Below are 20,311 nucleotides of genomic sequence, written 5' to 3'. Positions count from 1 at the left end.
ACTGACGTGGTGGTGGTGTGTTAGTGTGTTGTGCTGGTACGAGTGGATCAGACACAGCAGTGCTGCTGGAGTTTTTAAACACCTCAGTGTCACTGCTGGACTGAGAATAGTCCACCAATCAAAAATATCCATCCAACAGCGTCCTGTGACCACCGATGAAGGACTAGAGGAGGACCAACACAATCTGTGCAGCAGATGAGCTATCGTCTCTGACTTTACATCTACAAGGTGGACTGACAAGGTAGGAGTGTCTAATAGAGTGGACAGTGAGTGGACATAGTGTTTAAAAACTCCAGCAGCACTGCTGTGTCTAAACCACTCGTACCAGCACAACACACACTAACACACCACCACCACGTCAGTGTTACTGCAGTGCTGAGAATGATCCACCACCCAAATAGTACCTGCTCTGTGAGGGTCCATGGGGGTCCTGACCACTGAACAACAGGGTAAAAGGGGGCTAACAAAGTATGCAGAGAAACAGATGGACTACAGTCTGTAACTGTAGAACTACAAAGTGCACCTATATAGTAAGTGGAGCTGATAAAATGGACAGTGAGCGTAGAAACAAGGAGGTGGTTCTGCCTGATCGGTGTATGTATCACCGCTTTGGGGCTTTGGAGTTTTCGTCCCTTTTTTAGCTTTATTTTTCATAAAAGGTACATGAAAATGTACAACAATGCACAGAAATGAACTATTTTTAGTCTCTGTTTTAGTGTCTGCTGTTTGTCCTTTGAGTTTAAAGTTTAAAGTAGAGGCTTGTGAAGCTCATTTTGATGTCACATGAAAAAGTCCTTGAATCTTGAGGAAAGACAGAGGAAAGCTGTGTTTGTTAGATGAGTGTGCTGGGCGGACCGGTTCTTTTGCGTATACGGGTCAGTTCGGGAGTGTGATCTGTTCAGATTGATGTCAGATATAAGTCACAATACAAAGACAATGTGAACAACCAACCAAACAGCCAAAAAAAACCTTTTACCTGCAGTCTAATTGTAGCCTTAGACACATTTTACTCCACACACAAGTTTTCAGCAACCAACATGCAAGACACAGGACCCTAACTATTCAGGCTAGTTAGGACAATGCATTTTATTATAGTAATTAACCTTGGTTAATAATGTATAACGTTTTTTTTTTGGAAATGACTGTCATCAATTTGTGTTGCCTAATAAACACAGTCACTTAAACCTATGTTTGAGACTCTGAAATGCCGTACCTGACCAAAAAAGGCCACTCTGAAGAATGTGCCCAGCAGCCGTTTCCCAGAGTGCATCACCTCCATGACTTTAGTGTAGGCCCGATGTAACGTGTCATACAAGTGAGCCAGTTTCTACACACGGGAAAGATAAATATGAGACATTACATTAGAAAACCATGAACAATGTTAAAAGATCGAACAAATATTTATGGGACATTCTATTAATTGCAAGTAGAAAAAGCTGTAACAATGAAGTGGCTGTCTCCTGAACCCCCATCCCACACTGGATGACTGGATAAACCTGGTCAATGAAATATATGTAATGGAAAAAATTACTTTTTTATTAGTCTGAAGATGACAAAATTTGTAAAATTATGGTTACAATAGGTCTATATGAAGTCCAGAGTTTGTAGAGATAGAATGTGAGTGAGTACTCCCCCTTTTTTTCCTGACATTTATTTATTCATTTATTCTATTTTTTCTTTTTATTTATTTTTTACCTCCAGGCATCATCTCAAGTTTAATGTCTATAGTTATTTGTTTTTTTTTTTTTAAAGAGGGAGAGGTATGGGTTACAAGATGTATGAAAGGATATATAATTGGACATTAACACATGCATGGAATTGTGTGTTGTCATTGTATGCTTTCGAATGTCTCCCCTTTAAAAAACACAATAAATAAAAAAAGAAAGCCATGAATGGATGTGTACCTCAAAGTCCCTGCGCTGTTCGTAGATGGGGATAATGAGTCTGTAGATGTCAGAGATGAGCTCGTAACGTTCAGCCTTCCATAAACCATCAGCACACTCCTCTAACAACTCCATCAATACCTCCTAAAAACACAACACATGTCAGTTACACAACAAAACAGCAGAAACAGGGGTGGGCAATATGACAATATATAATAATCATGGTAAATGACATCACTCCTGAACATAACAGTGATATCATCAGTGTTTAAATAACACAGAACAACTGCATTTTTGAATAAAAGAGAAGTAATTAGCACTGTTTATTATACAGGGTGATTCAAAAAGATTAATCCGATTTTAAAATGATTTATTTCACTTGTATCATTACAGAACAATGCTAAACTGTAAATGGTTTAAATGAGCATAAAGTTTATTATGTAATTTTACAAGGTCTCAGTATGAACCTCCTCCAGCTGTACGGACAACATCAACGCCATAGTCAAATTCATCCTGTACTGGATTGAGCATGTCGGGTGTCGCTGCACTCACGGCTCTTTCAGTGTGATTTCGGAGATCATCCAGTGTTGTGGAACCAATGACGAACACTCTAAACTGCTGGAGGTTCACTGCCCACAAAAATCACGCTGCACAGTTATGACGGATTCACTCTTATTGAAGTGGAGAACGCAGAACGCTTTCTGCTTAGGGGTCTCATCTCCTCGCAGACTGAAAGGAGCCATCTTCCGGTGACGGTCAGAAACTCTATGACCCCCTCTTTCAATTGATATGTGATTGGTTCCTAGGAGCCTCATGGTTGGAAAAATATGGCGCTTTGAAATTGGATGAATCTTTTTGAATCACGCTGTACTATAAACATAACCCAGCAAAATCTCTCTATTAGTAGGCTACCATTGTTGCACTATGATGCTGTCATATGGTTACTCTGGACTCAGCCCTAATAGAAGGAAGACAATTTAAAAGGTTTTTCTCTTGTGTAATGTCACACTCTAGCTAAAGGTGGAATGATATATCAAAGTTAAATTAGGTATTTATTTCAGTTCCTCACCCAGTAAGCAAGAGAGAGCAACCATTTGATGCCAACAATAATGGCACCTTTTAAAAGAAGGATTTGGTCTATTTTTAATAATAGATAAAGTATTTTGCTTGTGCCACATATTCTAATAGTGTAAGACATGAACACCACTCTGAAGTTTACATGTTTACACAGTCAGGGGTCATCTGTTGCAACTTATCAAACTTCAGAAAAACAAAATAATGTGATGCATGTCACTGTTGTCGGAACTAAACCTTGTATCTACAAAATGGTAACTCTACAGAAGAAGGAAAAATCATATTTTATTTTAAATTTTTAATGTAAGTCATTGTAACCAGACTTTTTTCCAAGTCATTTTGGGCTGTTTCTTTTGGCCCATTCTTCATGAAATTTACACACAATGTAAAGAGTAACAGGCATTTTCAAATTATGTCAAAAACTGAAAAACGACAAAAATGGAGATACAAGGTTTTGCTCCGACATCAGCGATATCATGTATTGTGAAGTCCCGTGATATTCTTTTTTTGCCATATCACCCACCTCTAAACAAAAGTTCCATTATTATCATCATCCAAATCAGCAATCCATTAGCAAAATATATACATAATCACCAACATTTGAAATAATAACTGTGGACACTGTATTTATGTATTTACATATTTGTTAAAAGGACAAATTCAGAAGAACTTCGTACTGCCTATTACAGTACTGTTCTGTATCCAGGCTGCTTCCACATCCAGTTGATTAAGTGCACAGTGTTAATGGCAGCTTCTCCAAAGCTTTTTCTCCAGCCGCACAGCTCAATAAGTGAGCCCAGTGAGCTGGTTGTGGTAACTGAGCTCATCCATATGCCAGAGGCTAAATGGGGGCTAATAACTGTGGATCATGTGACATACAGTACAGGTCATTAGACATCTGATGAGCAGAAAGTGGCAGATGGAGTTTAAAAAACTGGCAATGCATTTCTCCCATAGGAGCATATGTTAAAAATTATAATTGCTAGGTTTTTTTTTATCTTTATAATAATAAATGATTTATACATTATTAAATTGTGCAATATAATTATGATTCTATTACTTTTTAAAAGAAATAAAAATGGGTGGGCTAATTTATTACCAAGATAAGATAAACCTCAAGGCTACCTGTTACATTATCTACACAGAGTACAACTACAAACTCCTGCCTTTGCTCTTCTTCATCACTGACGCACATGGTTCAGAGCCACTGACACTCACTGTGATAAGATAAGCGCCCTCATGGAACATTTCCTATAATGAGATTCTAATTATTACATTTCGTTGGGGTCAATATGAGGCCGATTAAGAGATTAATCGTGAGTGGCAGTGGTTCAAGTCTGCGGCTGTGGGGTTCACGGGCGGGGCTAACCTCATTGAAGTGCACGTCCTGCATGCCCACGTCCTCCATCATGGCCGCCTCCTCGTCGATGTTGGGAGTGATGACACGGAACGCCGAGCAGCCCTGACGGAACATTCCTGTGATGGAGCAGTGATGTTCAATCAGTCATTACTTTGATGAGACTGAGATTTGGATCAAACTTCACAAAGCAATCACAAGCGTTAAATAATAAAAAAGGCAAAGAATATCATGACACTCTAATTATACTGTGAAAATTTTAATACTGATACTGATGTTATGACAGAGGTATGTATATTTTCTCTGGCCTTTAAGTAAAATGAGGTTCCTATTAATGCTTATAAAACGTTTGCGTCATTCTATGGAAACGTCCCTTTTTGTGTCCCTAGCGTTTACCGATATATTACACTTGAAAAGCATGTTAGGGTTACAATTCATTTATAATTTGAAATAAAACAATAAGCTATTTTAACAATTACAGCTTCTTGAGCCTCAATTTATCAGTATTGGTTTTTAAATCAATCATATAGAATTCCAAGCACCACAGAAGAGCTCGTCCTCACAGTCATGTGTGAAGGCTGAGGCCATATTTTGAGGTAAAAAACATGCTTTTCTGCAATTTTAACAGCAATAATCTATACATGACTATGAAATATATGATTTAAATGACATAAAGAAAACAAATGACAAGTAAATATTATAAAATATACAATCAAAGTTGTGGACCCCAGGAGTCGTGTCGCTGGTGTTACTGCAAAAAATCTCTTATTTTGAAATAAAAATCATACTGATGACATCACTTGACTTCCTTTTACCTGTTTTCTGAGGATCTATAAAGAAAAGCACATGGTGAGTCCACTGTGTCTTTCAGTTATCAGAGATTTTCTCATTTAGCTCATGATTTCATATGAAGCTTGTAGCTGAAGTCACTGGTGTGACCGACTTTATTCTGAGGTAATTGTGAAAAAATAGAATATAAATGGATTAAATTATATATTTTAGTGAATATTCCATGATTGACAACATGTGGTTTGATGCTCTGTAGCAGCCATTTTGTAAAATGCATTTTTCATTAAAAATGTCTCTGGTGTTCCTTTATTATGTGTAACACCAGTGACTCCTATGGAGAGATAAAAAAGTGGACGTTTCTGTAGAATGAGCCTTTTATGAATCCTTCTGGCACTGTACTGATACACTTACGTAAAGTGAATTTCATTTTGCTGTTTATAAGATTAATGAACCACAATAGTGATGCCAAAACACTGAAATGTACGTTATGTATATTATATTTCATTTGACTCTTAAGTAAAATGGGCAGTTTGTACAGTCGTTTTTTGCTGAAGGCTCTGGCACTCAAAACAGCTGCGTCTTGGAGTCACGTCTTTCCTTTCAGTATTAAAAATACATGGTAGCAACCAAGTTACTTTAATACCTCGACAAAGAGTATCAAAACTTGCACTTATTCATTATCAAATTTCAACACCTGAGTAGTCAGTTGGTCAGTAAGCCATGCTTGTTCCTAAATCCTAAATCCTACATTCTGTATACATATTATTAACACCAGCACTTTTTGATTAGTCTATAATTTGATGCAGTAAGTAAATATAAACACTTTCAGTCATGCCGTTTTTCTCCAAATGACTGCATACGTACACACAAAGACATTAAATGACTTAAAAAGAACCGGCACATGACTCGAGTCATTATCCTGATGTTATTTAACACCCCAGCTGTAAACTGTTCATATATTGCATAACACGCACATGTTTAAGTCAGAGGCCTTATCAGAGGAATTCACTTAATTCCACATTGCTGTATGGAAACGACCCTTGTACACATTTATGGGCACGTCTAAGCATATGTTTATATGTGTGTGTGTGTGTGTGTGAGAGAGAGAGAGAGAATGTGTACAGGTGTCGCAACCTGTTCCATTCCCAGAAGCAGAAACCAACTACATTAGTTTTGATGGATTTGTGCTTTCCTACATTTTTTTAATTCATAATATTTTTACTTCCACTCCTGTTTGTGAGAAAAGGAATCTACTTCATGCACAGTTACATTTTCGCCACTAACATTTAGTTACTGATTCCTCTTTGTGTTTATCTTCACTATGCTACCTTGTTGACAGCATCTGTACAGCTTTGTGATTGGTAACACATCTGACTGAGGTTTATTAATTTTGTTTTAGACCAATAGTGCATCAGAAAGACAATCGAGTCAAACAACTTTCAGTTCCTGTGCTGATTCAAGCTGGATGTACTAAGACTTTTCAATGCTGTTCCTAACGTTACTGAGTACTTAAAGGGGAATTCCATTAATTTCTGAAAGTTTCCTGCATTATTACATTTTTAATATTTCAAAGTTATTCCGAGTGGTTTGATGCAAAATTCTCCATTCTGGAGAAACCTACAGAGTCAGAGCCGTTCACAGTGGTGGTGATAGGAACCAGACGACTAAAGTGTGTAATGCCTCCAAAAGCTCCCTCACAGAAAGTTTTTACATAAAAAAACTTGGCCTAAAATGTATATTTTTTTAAATCCATTCGGGGCAGAGAGGTACAGGTAGGGCATTGTAGGGCAAAATAGTCCCCAAAGGAAACTTTTTCAGAGGTATCACAATTTTACCATTAACACTACATATCAGAACTCAGAAGACATGTGTAGGTTCACTGGTAGTTTTGGATAGCAAATAAAATTATTAGTTGTTTGATTTGCAAGTTTTCTTTGTTTTTGTCTATTGTCTTTTCTCAGTAAGAGCCTCTTGACAGCTACACATCCTTCCAGACACATAGTGCTGAGTTGTCTTCTCACAGTGGAAGGATGGACAGAAACACCTGATATTTTCAGATCTGAAGCAAAGTGCAGCTTGATTTTCTCTTAAAGATGAAAGCTTAAAGTACTGTTTTAATACAGTTTTAATAATTTTGTAAATTCCAATAAGTTTTGAAAACTGCTGTTTTTTTTAACTTATTTTCTTTTAACTTTCTTCTTCCTTATGCAAGTGTATTATCTTATATGTAACCTCCTCCCAGGTAACTTGTAGTGATCTTAATGGCTGTTTTGACAGGAAATTAAATAAATGAAGGGGGAATTGTCTCTTACTTTTGCACAGTACTGTACTTCTCTTAAAATATTAATAAATTATCAGCACGTACAGCAATTAAAAAAATCAAATTAGGTGAAATTCAAATTGGAGAAAAGCAGTGTGTGTATTGACACTCTGTTTGTGTAGCACATGAAAGTTTGTCCATATGCATGTGTGTGTATGTACCACAGCGCCCTCCTGTGGTCCTCTGGTCTCACCTTTTCTCTTTAGGTATTCTGCCACCAGGGCTGCCACATGGACATAGCACATTGCTGCCTGCATAGGAAACAGTAAATTTATAAAACTGAATATAATGTTTTACTTGTCTCCTTGTTAGCCTTAATCAGGCCTGCAGCTGAACACAATTCTGTTTGAACTCAAACTTGACATTTCTAGTGATAACAAAATATAATTTGATGACATATAAGTATAAAAACGAAGAGACTGATCCAAAATGAATCTTTTTAGTCTGGTCAAGCTGCTGGTTTTATTATAGTTCTGTGGGCCTCAGTAGACCTTACTGCTAGCAACACAAGAGCTTACATCACTTCATCAAGCCAGATTAAAAATATTTTTGAAATATTTCAGGGTCTACTGTCAGACCATAAGCCTATCAGTCTAATACACCTCTCTGTCATTCTTAAGCACATTCATCCATCGATCTGCGCATCCATCAATACATTTATCAATATTTATCAACGTATATCAATGTAACACACTGAAATCTTAGAATGTTGATCATGAGCACTCAGTGTGTGTGACTGTTGTATATCTGACCTCTGACAGGTCTCCATTCTTCACATGGATTTTGGCCATGCTGTCCAGCCAGGTCTTGCGCAGCTCCGGTGTGCTGGTGTAGGACTTGGCCAGGCTGTACTGCAGATCAACCAGCATCTCAGGGTCCTTCTCATGCTCCTTCATCTGCTCTGTGGCCATCAGCACTGTCCTGATCCTCTTTGTCAAATCCTTCACATCTGAGGGGAATGCAGTGTGCTGAAGGGGGGTGGGGGGGGGGAGAAGAGAGAGAGATTTAACACATCTTTATTAAGCCAGTGTTGTTAAACCACCACAGCAAACAAGTCTAACTGAGATCCCTGCAGTATAATAAATCTAATTCAAAATGAAATGCAATCCACACATGGAGAGAGTGAGTGAGTGAGTGAGTGAGTGAGTGAGTGAGAAGGAATGAATGAGTGAGAGAGAGAGAGAGAAAGAGAGACAGAGAGAGAGAGAAAGTAAAATAGAGAGACAGACAGAGAGAAAGACAGAGAGAGAGGGAGGGAGAGAGAGACAGAGAGCGAGAGGGGGAGGGAGAGACAGAGAGAGAGGGAGACAGGAAGAGGGAGAGAGCAACAGACAGAGAAAAAGACAGAGAGAGTGAGAGAGAGACAGACAGAGAGAGAGAAAGAGAGTCAGACAGACAGAAAGACAGAGAGAGTTAGGGAGGGAGGGAGGGAGGGAGAGAGAGAGGGGGAGACAGAGAGAGGGGGAGACAGAGACAGAGAGAGAGATAGAGGGAGAGAGAGACAGAAAGAGAGACAGAGAGAGAGATAGAGAGAGAGAGACAGAAAGAGAGACAGAGAGAGAGGGGGAGACAAAGAGACAGAGAGAGAGAGAGAGGGGGGGAGACAGAGAGAGAGAGAGAGACATACAGACAAAGAGACAGAGAGAAAGACAGAGAAAGAGGGGGGACAGAGAGACAGAGACAGAGAGAGGGGGGACAGAGAGACAGAGAGAGAGAGAAAGATAGACAGAGAGGGAGGGAGAGAGAAACAGAGAGAGGGGGCAGAGAGGGAGAGAGAGAGAGAGAGACAGAGGGGGCAGAGAGAGAGAGAGAGAGAGAGAGATGAGAGGAAGAGCTTTTTTTCTTTGGGTACTATTTTCCCTTGGAAGGCCCTGCATACATTTAAAAATATGTTCTGGGGCAAAACTTTATCTGAAAACAACAGAAAAACACTGTCTCAGGCATCAGGGCCATGTATTCATAACAATTTTATGAAATAACTTTCTGTGACGGAGCTTTCAGAGGCAGTAAACACTTCAGACGTCTGGTTCCTATCACCACCACTGTGAACAATTCTGACTGTTAGTTTCTCCAGAACAGAGCATTTCACAGCAAACCACTCTGAATGACTCTGCTGTTCATCTTAACTATTTCATCATGCACGGATTTAGAAAAATCATTTTTAAACTGCAGATAAAGTTGCCTGTACATGATAACAGTCAAACCACCTCAGAGAAAATGAACTAGAGGTCATAATGACTGGAACCCTTCAGGTTGTCTCTGCGTTACCTTCACAGTCTTGTCACTGTTGGCACAGTTGTTGATGATGGACAGAGACTGCTGGAACCGTGTCCCCCCAATCCCAATGACATCAGCTATCAGCTGACTAACTGCTATCACCACCTGAAGGAAAAAAGATAAAGGCTCTGTATGATGTTAATCATTTACACCTTAGCAAAAGTCTATAGTCATTCTATTTTAACTGACATGTAAATAACGGTAAAGGCCTAAAATCAGTTTCAGACTTTTAACTCCTCAAACTCTCAGGCCTGTATGTGGGCCCACACTTCAGTTCCTCACACTCATACACTCATAACAGATGCTGAGGGGGAGATCTGTTAAAATGATAAATGTTACTGAATAATAATAAGCCTTAATAAGCCTAAAATTAATACCTGAATAATAATAATAATAATAATAATAATAATAATAATAATACTGGGGTTCAAGGGTTAACTTAGTCTTCAATGATCATTCTTCCTCTTTATCTGTCCCTCCCTCTCTGTTAGTTTCTCTTTCTGACTCTTGCCTGAAGGTGAGAGCGGACGAAGGACCTCCTGCCGGTGTAGTCGAAGTTACTCTTCATGAGGAAGTAGAGCAGGTGGGCTGCGTCGCTGCGGATGGAGCTCAGTTTAGAATTACAGCACTTCAGGATCTCATAACACAGGCAGGCGCACATATCAGCCCGGCCGTCGAAAAACGTACATGGGAACTAGGAGAGAGAGGGAAAGACTTTAAAGTGACACAACAGATATAAAACTGATATAATAGTAAAAAAGTAGGACCAGCAACAGCTCAGATACTTTCATTAACTCTTACATGGCCAGGGCCCACAGGCAGGCCCAAAGTTTTATTACACACTTCTATTACACACTTCTATAACCTAAGAATAGCTCAACCAGTTTGCACTGAAGTCCCTGTAGTTACTGAGTAATAAGCCTTTGTATGTAGTAAACCTGGGATTTTAAAGAGTTAATTTGTGTGACATCCGTATTATAAAGAAGGAAGACGAGTCTTTCAACAGTATTATTCAGTGCCTGGAAATGTCCAGTAACTGCACTGGCCAGATTTTAGTATCTCTAGTATCAGATTTTAGTATCTTTTTAGTATGTGAACAGGTCAGATCAAAAAACTTATAATAATAAAAAAATAACAACAAAGTCAGATAATATCGTGATTCTACAGCTAACTAGGAGTGTTGTTACCTTGTATATGAAGGTGCGCAGTGAAGTGAAGACGTGCTTTAGTGCTGTTTCTGACTGTGGGATCTGCAGGAAACACAGGTGCACCTGGAACACTTTCTTCATCAGTGGATTGTGGCCCAAATCAGCACACAGCTGAGTCTACAAGGAGATGTTTCAGAAGAGTGGAGACTAGTGTTCATTGTTCATATGTTCACTGATACAAAAACCTGGAATGCGCTTACATTAAAAATGACTGAGTAGAAGTATAAATGAGACTATCCCAATACCATCTAAAAGCATATACAAGACTATGCCTACATTTAAAAGTACTGTGTAGACATATAAATGAAACCGTATCCATAACTAGCACAGTGTGGGTGCTCCTTCAACTCATGCAGGTTTTAAAGAGACTAGTAGAGTGTGAAAGCGTAGCTTCAAAAGGCCCATATAATGGAAAACTGAATTTTCTTCAACAAGACTGGTGTAGCATGCAAACAATGTCTACGTTTCAAAATGTGCCCTTCACTCACAGCGTGTAAAATCCACAGCCCCTCTAGAATTCATTGTTCTCGTGATGTCATGAACACATTTACATATATCCACCTATAGTATACAGCAGTTTATCCCTGCCCATTCAAAGTTATAAGGCATTGGTAGAGCTGGGTAATATGGCAAAAATATAATAGCATAATACTTAAAAAACTTTGCACAATACGCAATATGTATGTAAACAAACACTGTCAAAAACTATGAACATTCAACATTTCACATCCTGCGCTGCACTACATCCAATTAAACGGATCTAATGATGCTCTTCTTGAAATGAAACATGCAGTTGGTCAGTGTTCATGATATCCGCCATATGCTCAGAAAAGCATATTGTGACATTTTGTGCCATAATTCATCATGATAATGATAAATACCGTCATACTAGTAAGTATTTTTTAGCTTGGACTGTGACCAATCTGAACATAGATTATTTACACATCAGTCTTAAAGGCACAGTAACAAAAACAGCCTGTTTAGAAGAGAAGTTGGAAAATGGTCATGTAAGAATGAATTAGGGTTGTTTCTGGTACATAAAAACTTTCTTGTTAAACAGGCTACTTTAAGATGCCAATGAAAGGAAATACACAGTTCAATCACCACTCTTGGCTGTAATTCCAGCCCATACATTACTTACAACTCTGCTAAGTTGTGGCTAATAAGCAAAATGTACATAAGGTGCTGCCTGTTCTTTCGCTGTAGCTTAAAATGCCTGGACTGCTCAGCATCACAACTGCAAAATGTTTAATAGGCTACATTTTTTAAAAATGTAAACACTATGCAAGTAAAAATTAGATACAGAAGATACATCTAAAAAGGACAACTGGTGATCTGATCACCGAGTTTGGACTGAAGTGTAAACAGAATCAAATTTAAACTTGCCTGATGGAGACTGCACCTTTACTCAGAGCAGTGTATGCATATCTGTACCTTAAAGCCCATGATGAAGATACTGAGGGTGTCCAGCACAGTCAGACAGACTTCAGTGGAAATGTTGCCCTCTAACAGACACGTTTCAGCATCGCCATGGCCGTACGCTGGGAGGAAGAAAAGGCAGAATGCTTTGAGACTGACAAGTAAGCTTTTCCAATCCAGCATTGCTCTTTAAGCTTGGCAGGAACCATTTTAGGTTTAGTTTAAGCCAACAGCTTCAGCTTAGATTTAAAGGCTTAACTTAAAAGTGGGTGAATACTGAACATGTAATGGAAAAAAGGGTATGCATTGCTACAAAGCTTACCATAATCTACCCAGATCCCCAGAATATTTGAAATCTTTTTGAAACTGGAAACACACACATGTACAGAGTGACTTGAATGATTGTCAAAGCTTGTCACCTCTGGATTCGGGGCCATGCATAATGCATACATCTATATCTTTATATTTGAGCACAAGTGTAAACTAGACTTATCTAGGGCTGCACGATAAATCACATTTTTATCAGTACTGAGATATGAATTCCCACGATAAACACACCATTAAAGGCTGCGATGACAGAACAGCTAAAATTATCTCACACACACAGCACCAAACTGACATAATTAGACTGGGAGGACGTGGTGTCGGAGGGTTCCTGCACTGCATTTGAACACCCTCGCATGGAGAACAAGTGACTTAATCAACAAGACACCAACTTGTGTTGTGTGTAAAATGCACAGACTGCGAAGTAAAATATGTGAAGCAGTTACACACGTATTAATTTGTTTTGTTGGCCTATAGTGAGAATAAAAATGTACATGTTTATTTATGTTTGTAGTCTGAGGGCAAACACAAATAGAAAGAGCTGTTCAGAGAATTCTGACTGTTTTTTGACTGAAGCGCCTCACAAACCCATTCACATTTCGCAGGCTACAAATTTTCCACAAGGGGGTGCTGTTAGCAGTCAATGAGTTTTTGATGTTTCATAAGAGCTTCACATCAGTGACACTGTGTTCTTGTTCAGCCTTACAGCACATAAAAATGTGCCTGAAATTCTGATGAAAGCAGCAATTAGTATTTCATTAATTTTATTTTGCACAACAGTGAAGATAATTCTTCATTAGTCCCACAACAGGGAAACTCACGGTGCTACAGCAAAGGGAGAGCAAGACTCTCAAGAAAAGAGTAACAAGAAGAGAATTAACAAGCAATTAACTGTAACACGGTTACAGTTTGTTACTTATTACTATAGAGACAACATATATACATCGTATCTCTATTTTTTCATTTTTCAGTTTTTGACATAATTTAAAAATACCTGTAACCTTTTACATTGTGTGTCAATTTTATGAGGAATGGACCAATACAAACAGCCCAAAATGACTGGCTCCATTGACTTACATTAAAAGTGAAGTAGGATTTTTACTTCTCCTGTAAAGTTATCATTTTGGAGATACGAGGTTTTCTCCTGACAAAAGCGATATATATATATATATATATATATACTACTAAAGATAAAAAATCTACTCTGTCCTTTGCAAATTAGCAATATAAACATTGTAAATAGAGAAGCAAAAAATGGTGATTTTGTGATGACGTTTTTTACTTGCTTATGGGCGGGGTTACTTAGATGTTTATTTAAACAGCAAAAAAATAAATAAACAAATAAATTTAGTATAGCACATCCACTCAGACACTACTTTAATAATAATGCTTCTAACATCATCTTTCTGATCCAACAGCTTTATCAAACATCACATTTAATGTCCACATCATGCAGCCCTAATGTGAAGCACACTGCCTTTATTGGCTACTGGGAGCTACTGTCCAGGGACACGACAAATAGCAGCACATCATGGTCCAGATCTTCATGCAACTTCTACAGACATAAAAAACGACAAGAGAAATGAGACTGAACTCCTACTGCTGTTTGTTCACACGTGGATGTATTTCAGGACTGTCTTACTGTGGTTAAAAGTGTGTGCGTTCTCCATGCTGCCGAGCTGGTGTAAACGCGTGTGTAGGACGCTTGCTCTGTTACGAGACACAGGAAGAGTTAACGACTTCCTGTCTGGAACCAGAAATCCAATCGCTTCCTGACTCCTGGGAATAAACAGAGCCTTGTGAGTAGTTTAGTTGAATGTCATTCAAGTTCATTAAAAGATTAAATCACATGTTTATCATTCACTACTTGCTCATGATGTCTTGCACAGTACACTGTGATAGCACTACCTGATAGAGCCTGACCAATATGAACAATCTGTGAAAGATACCAATTTTGAGGAGCTACAAATTCCAAAAATAGATAATATCGGCCGACATAATTTAACACTGTCAAAAAGAGACTCCAAATGGTTTTAGTTTTACTGACTGTGAATAAACAAATATGATTCGAAGTTCTCAGTCATCTTATCTCTTAAATGCAAATAAACAGCATAAACTAACAAAGGCCTAGAGTACATTTTGTAGTGCCACAGCTGACACACCCAGAATACTAAGCAGTACAGTTGCTATCCCCATGTTAAACGTTACAGCAGAGAGCTAATAATTCAGCAGACTCTACAAAGACTGACAAACAAGCATAGAGCCAATAAATACTCTAAAACTAATGAGTGGAAATTGGTGCTTTATTGGTGGAATTGTCGCAGATGCTGATAGATCTGTTAGACCTCATTGTCAGCCAATACTGGTCCAGCACTACAACGTATGATCATAACGCAATAAACTTTTTTTTGTTTTTTTTTATTAGGCATTACTTACTAGCGTCTGCTCAATATGAACATTTTGTGAATGACAGCAATTTTAAGGGGCAAAAAAAATGTATAATTTAAAAAAAATGATCATATTGGCTGATTTTTATTCGATAAGTTATGAGTGAGTGACATATAAATATTGTATCACTGGGAAAAGGGCTACACAGACTTCTTTGCAGGTGTAACCCTGACCCTAGTTCTCTTCATAGAAAGGTGTTTCGTGTTATCTACTGTTATCCTCATGCTAACATTAGGCCTCATTCACCAATATATTCTAAATTTGTTCTTGAGAAAGGTTCTAAGAAATAGTCTACGTTGATAGTCTACCTAAGAACAAATCCCTCATGAAAAACAGTGGTGAATGTCAGAATCTTTGTAAAAACTATGTTAGTGGAACATAAGAAGAAATTTCTTCTTAAGAACAGTTGTTGTATGAGGCCAAAGGGACCTAAATCACTAATATCTTTCTAAGTTTTTCTTCATTTTGTTCTTGAGAAAGATCCTAAGAAAAAGTCTACGTCAGATTCATGACGTGTTCTTAAACCACAGAACTGTTCACATCTTGGTCCTTTTGAGTGTGTGTAGATTCTGTTCTTACCTAAGAACTAATCCTAAATAAGAAAACTTTGGTGAATGTCAGAATCTTCATAAAAACTGTGTAAGTGAGCTTTATAAGGAAATTTCTTCTTAGGAACGGTTGGTGAATGAGGCCCATTGGGTTTGGATGTATTTTATATGTTATTATTTTAGCTTTGACGATATTCTGTGTTTACATTTAAGAGTTATGCCCATATTCCTGTTATATAGCAAGAAAGTCCCTCATACTGGGCTCCCTGGTGGCACAACTGTATAAGGTTTCACCTTATCATCGGGATATCACCGTTATCATGGAGTTTGAACGAGGTGACTAATTATCAGTGCATTATCTGCAAAAGTTTTGCCGATACCGGAAAACATGGGTCTTCGAAATCAGCCGATATCATCAGCCAAATGATACATCGGTCAGGCTCTATTACTCACGTGCTACATATGGACCAAAGGGATGATTTTAATGGATATGCTGCCAAAAACAATATGTGTGGAGCAAAACAGTGAAATGGGTGTCAGTGAATCATCAAGAAAATGACAAGCAATCTTGCACAGAGGCACAAGCTTAGTCATTTACAGTATGAGGACAGCCACCAAATCCACAACAGCAAGCATTTCAGGTCTCAGTGTGGTAGTTTTGGCAAAAACAATGAAAGAATATGGAAAAGCTGATCATGCTTGGTGAGTCAAAGCCATTGCTGAAAGCCAACACAAATTCATGCTTAGCGATGTGCATGCTTTTTCTGTCCCGAAATAACGGAAAGGTGAGTAAGCACTGTCCCGGCTCACGGCACAAACACACGACGACACGAGCACACTCCCCCACACACACTCAAACACGCCCAGCATCTGCTGCTGAGTCGTAAAACAGTTAGTTTACGGTGAGTCAGCAAGCTGTTAGTGTTCAGCCACTTGTCAGCACACAGCTCTTACCCCGCGCACGGAGGCCAGGATGCTAGAACTGACTAACTGCGCTCTCGCCAGCGTTTCAGCCAAGAACACATAACCACATAAAGAGGGACAGGATCATTCAGAGCAAAGTATTACAGCAGGGGATGCCCTCTGCATGACTGTCTGTGTGCATGTGTGTAGAAGGCAGTAGTTTATATGGACTAAATGTACATAATGTATATTTAAAAAGTACAAGCTGTGATGAAAAGCTTTCTTACCTGGCAATAAACCTCTTCCCCATATACCTAAACTGATGGACACACACTCTGAAGGACAAAAAAGAGAAAAGAGATGAAGTAGAGCTCACATTAAAAAGCATATTACAGCTCTGGTATAATTCCACACTGGGGTGGCTCTGAAAGCGGGGCGTCCTTACTCTATCAGAGTGAAGAAGTCCATCAGCTCAGAGGGAGAGGCTTTGTTCCAGTATGTAAATAAAGCATCTGGGAGGAAAAAACAGACTAATATATTTATCTCTGAAGACTACAGACAGTTATAGATTTGGAATATAGCATGTAGTCTGAGTGGTTAATGTTCTCACAAGTATACAGCATTACTGTACAAAAGTCAAAGATCAGCCTCTATTTAGTTCATTTCCAGCAAAAATTCATTTTTCAGGAGATATTTCTGAGGAGATTAGAAGGAAAATAATCCACTTGCATGAGGAAAGAGAAAGTTAAAGGGAAATAAGTGGAAAAAAACAAGATGTTAGTTAAAAAAAAGGTAATTAGAAGAAAAGATAGAAAAAGTAAAAGACACAGAGAAAATAGGACTCCTGACAACCAAGCAAGGCCTGGTAGTACTTAGAGTTTTCATCTCTATAAGAGAGGAGAAAATTAAGCTCCACTTAGATTTGAAAAAAAACTACAGGTGTTTCTCTCCATCCTTCCACTGTGAGTCTGAAAGGATGTGTAGCTGTCAAGAAGCAGTTACTGAGAAAAGCAAACAGACAAAAAAAGGAAAAACACACTAAGAAGCTGCTGGTGTGCTCAGGACAATGGACTGACCAATCCACAGTCCAGATATCAACATCACTAAATGTGTTTGGGATTACTTGGATCATGAGAAGCAGAAAATACAACCAACTTCTAAGACTGAATTTCCCTGCAGTAAAAAAGGCAAAATATGTTAAATTTCCTGCTTTTTTCCTGATGCTGAAAAATGAATAACTTTGTAGATGTGTACTTAATGGATGTTTTGACTGGAGGTTAAATAAATAGAGATGTTCTCTGACTTCTGTACAATACTGCACAGTTAAAGTAGAAATAATAAAAAAAAATAGCCAGAAACATTTTTCAGTAAGATAAAGGCTTAAAGAAAACTCTGGTAAAGCCAGTGATCTTTCAGTGTTGATTTGCTAAAAAATCTTAAGATTGTGTGAAAATATTTCTGTAGTCCTCCTCCTGTCTCCTTACGGTTATAGAAATGGAAGCATGTGTGTGTGTGTGTGTGTGTGTGTGTGTGGATGTGTGTTCTTACCCTCAGACATGCTCTTGAGTACATGCAGAAAGCACATGAGCAAGTTCTTTATTTCTTCTCTGTCTAGTTTGTCACAGCGCAGAATGGAGCTCCCAAGAGCAGACGCGGATTGAGTCTGTTAACCAGAAAAGCCTGTTACATTTTTGAGTGATCCAAGATGAAAACCTAGGGATGCACTGACAATTGTGGCCCAATGCCAATCTCCGATCTTTTATATACCTATTCTAAACAGCTGGGACAGTATGTGAAATGCAAATGAAACCAGAAGGCAGTGATCTGTGAATCCACTTTGACCTGTGGATGTAAACTGTTCTATGTACAGCAGAAGCCAAATGTCAACAATGTCCGCAGACTGATGCACAGTGAAAATGCACTCTCGACTTTTCAGATCGTGGTGTGGTATGTCATGGTACGGGGCTGAATTATCACCCAGGACATGGGTAACTTGCAAATCCATGAAGGCACCATAAATGCTGAGATATATGCATTTGAGCACGACAACAGCAAGTTACATTCTGCACATGTTACACAGCATGGCTGAGCGTGCAGGTGCTAGACCGGCCTGCCTGTAGTCCAGATCAGTATCTCACTGAAAACGTGTGCTACATTATGAAGTGCAGAATATGACAAGGATGGTCCCATATAGTTGCGCAGCTGAAGACATTCTAACAAAAGAATGGCAAAAAATCTGCTTTAAAAACTGGATCAACTGGGTGTCTTCAGCCCCCAACTGACTACTAAGTGCTGTTAAAAGGAAAAGTGATGTAACACAGAAGTACTGCACTGTATAGTTGCAGTCCAGCTGTTTGTTCTAACCTTTTTGGAACGTGCTGCCGGCATCAAATTTATAATTAGCATTAATTTTTTACAAAAAAAAAGTTTATAAGGCAAAAAATAACACATAGAATAATCCTTTATTAATCCCACAATGGGGAAATTCACACTGTGTTTTTGTATGGTATTCCATTTAACACAGGTCGAAAACAATTTACTAAAATCACTGATCTTTAGGATTTTAGGGTTTCACATAGTGTCCCACCCTTTTTTTGGAATTGTGGTTTGTTCATATCTACCAATGCTGATAAATATTAATTTTAAAAAGTTGAAACTGCAAGTTCTGGATTAGCATTACAGAGGAATAGTGTATTTAGTGTCTTTCCAAATAAATACATCATCAAATATCAGTTTGAAAAATAAAATATAAACATCGGTCAGGTGCTGATGACTACAGATACTGATATAATTCCAATATCATTGTGCATCCCTAATTACAACTATTCTATGCTAGCAGCTTTACCCGAACTAACCTTGATGTAAATAAACAGAAGCACAGTCACTCTGAGAAAGTGGAGTGAGGAAACTGATCTCTCACACTTAAAAACTAACAAGGGGGAAAGGAAACCGACACTTGATCCACCACCAAGAGTGCTGCAGGACAAAACCCTGCGTGATCGAGGACAGAGAACAGACACGCATGCACACCCAGCTTCACTCCCCGGCAGGGGACACTCAGTACAGATCTACTTGTATGGATTTAGCAGTGATGTGCGTGTTGCTCTCAGAGATGCTGGGGCTTGACAGAAGTGAGAAATCCATGGTGACGCGTTTGGCTGCCTTGCTGAGGGGGGCGGAGTCCTCCGGCTCGAGGGGAAGGGGCAGCACAGTAAGGGTGTGTCTACGAGTGAACCTCTCTCTCTGCTGATAGGTCACAGTTTAGAGGGCATAAGGTAAGAGAGGAAGGACAAGCTGTAGCTTCCACAAAACATTCTCCCTCAGGAAACATGAATGTGGGCTTTAACTTTTTGGACACTGCTACATCAAACTGTTAAAAACCAAAAAGACAATTTAATACAGTCCAGCATAAAAGCCTAATAGTTTTTATTTACTATTTAATTACCTACAGTAACAGTTGCCTGAAGTAGTTCTGTAGTACCCTCAAACATCCCCCAAGAGCAGATCAGAATGTTGTTATTGATATGTTTACATTTAATAATAAAAATAGATGTACGGCACTTGGTTTATATTCATGTTTATATTCCCGCTCCCGCCCGCAGTCCTGTATAGCTGGTTTCCATTAGTGTTAGTTAGACTGAAAATGATTGCCACATGTCAGACCTGCCTATATTTGGCTTTATTGTCATACATTTGTCTTTATTAGGAGCATTTTCCACAGCTGTGGCCGTCTGACTGTCCGAAGGCTTCGCTTACAAGAA

General features: G+C 38.7%; 1 protein-coding gene across 9 annotated transcripts in view; it reads right to left on the bottom strand.

Annotated features, from left to right (window-relative positions):
* Positions 1-20,311, bottom strand: part of dock9b (dedicator of cytokinesis 9b) — a 136,238-nt gene that overhangs the window by 12,537 nt on the left and 103,390 nt on the right. For 6 of the 9 annotated variants that reach the window (XM_036569875.1, XM_036569880.1, XM_036569872.1 and 3 more), the window contains exons 35-47: positions 18,099-18,213; positions 16,996-17,062; positions 16,838-16,885; positions 14,294-14,430; positions 12,343-12,449; positions 10,888-11,025; positions 10,212-10,394; positions 9,692-9,805; positions 8,176-8,391; positions 7,617-7,674; positions 4,327-4,433; positions 1,905-2,027; positions 1,214-1,327 (exon numbers count right to left, since the gene is read on the bottom strand). In XM_036569875.1, coding sequence (XP_036425768.1) covers positions 1,214-1,327; positions 1,905-2,027; positions 4,327-4,433; positions 7,617-7,674; positions 8,176-8,391; positions 9,692-9,805; positions 10,212-10,394; positions 10,888-11,025; positions 12,343-12,449; positions 14,294-14,430; positions 16,838-16,885; positions 16,996-17,062; positions 18,099-18,213 — 1,527 coding nt within the window. Of the gene's footprint in view, positions 1-1,213; positions 1,328-1,904; positions 2,028-4,326; positions 4,434-7,616; positions 7,675-8,175; positions 8,392-9,691; positions 9,806-10,211; positions 10,395-10,887; positions 11,026-12,342; positions 12,450-14,293; positions 14,431-16,837; positions 16,886-16,995; positions 17,063-18,098; positions 18,214-19,622; positions 19,797-20,311 lie in introns of all 9 variants that reach the window. The other 3 variants (XM_036569881.1, XM_036569877.1, XM_036569879.1) reach the window with 2 other exon arrangements.

This window comes from Colossoma macropomum, unplaced genomic scaffold, assembly GCF_904425465.1.
Source record: "Colossoma macropomum unplaced genomic scaffold, Colossoma_macropomum, whole genome shotgun sequence".
Taxonomy (NCBI): Eukaryota; Metazoa; Chordata; class Actinopteri; order Characiformes; family Serrasalmidae; genus Colossoma; species Colossoma macropomum.
This window is presented reverse-complemented; position numbering and strand designations above follow the sequence as displayed.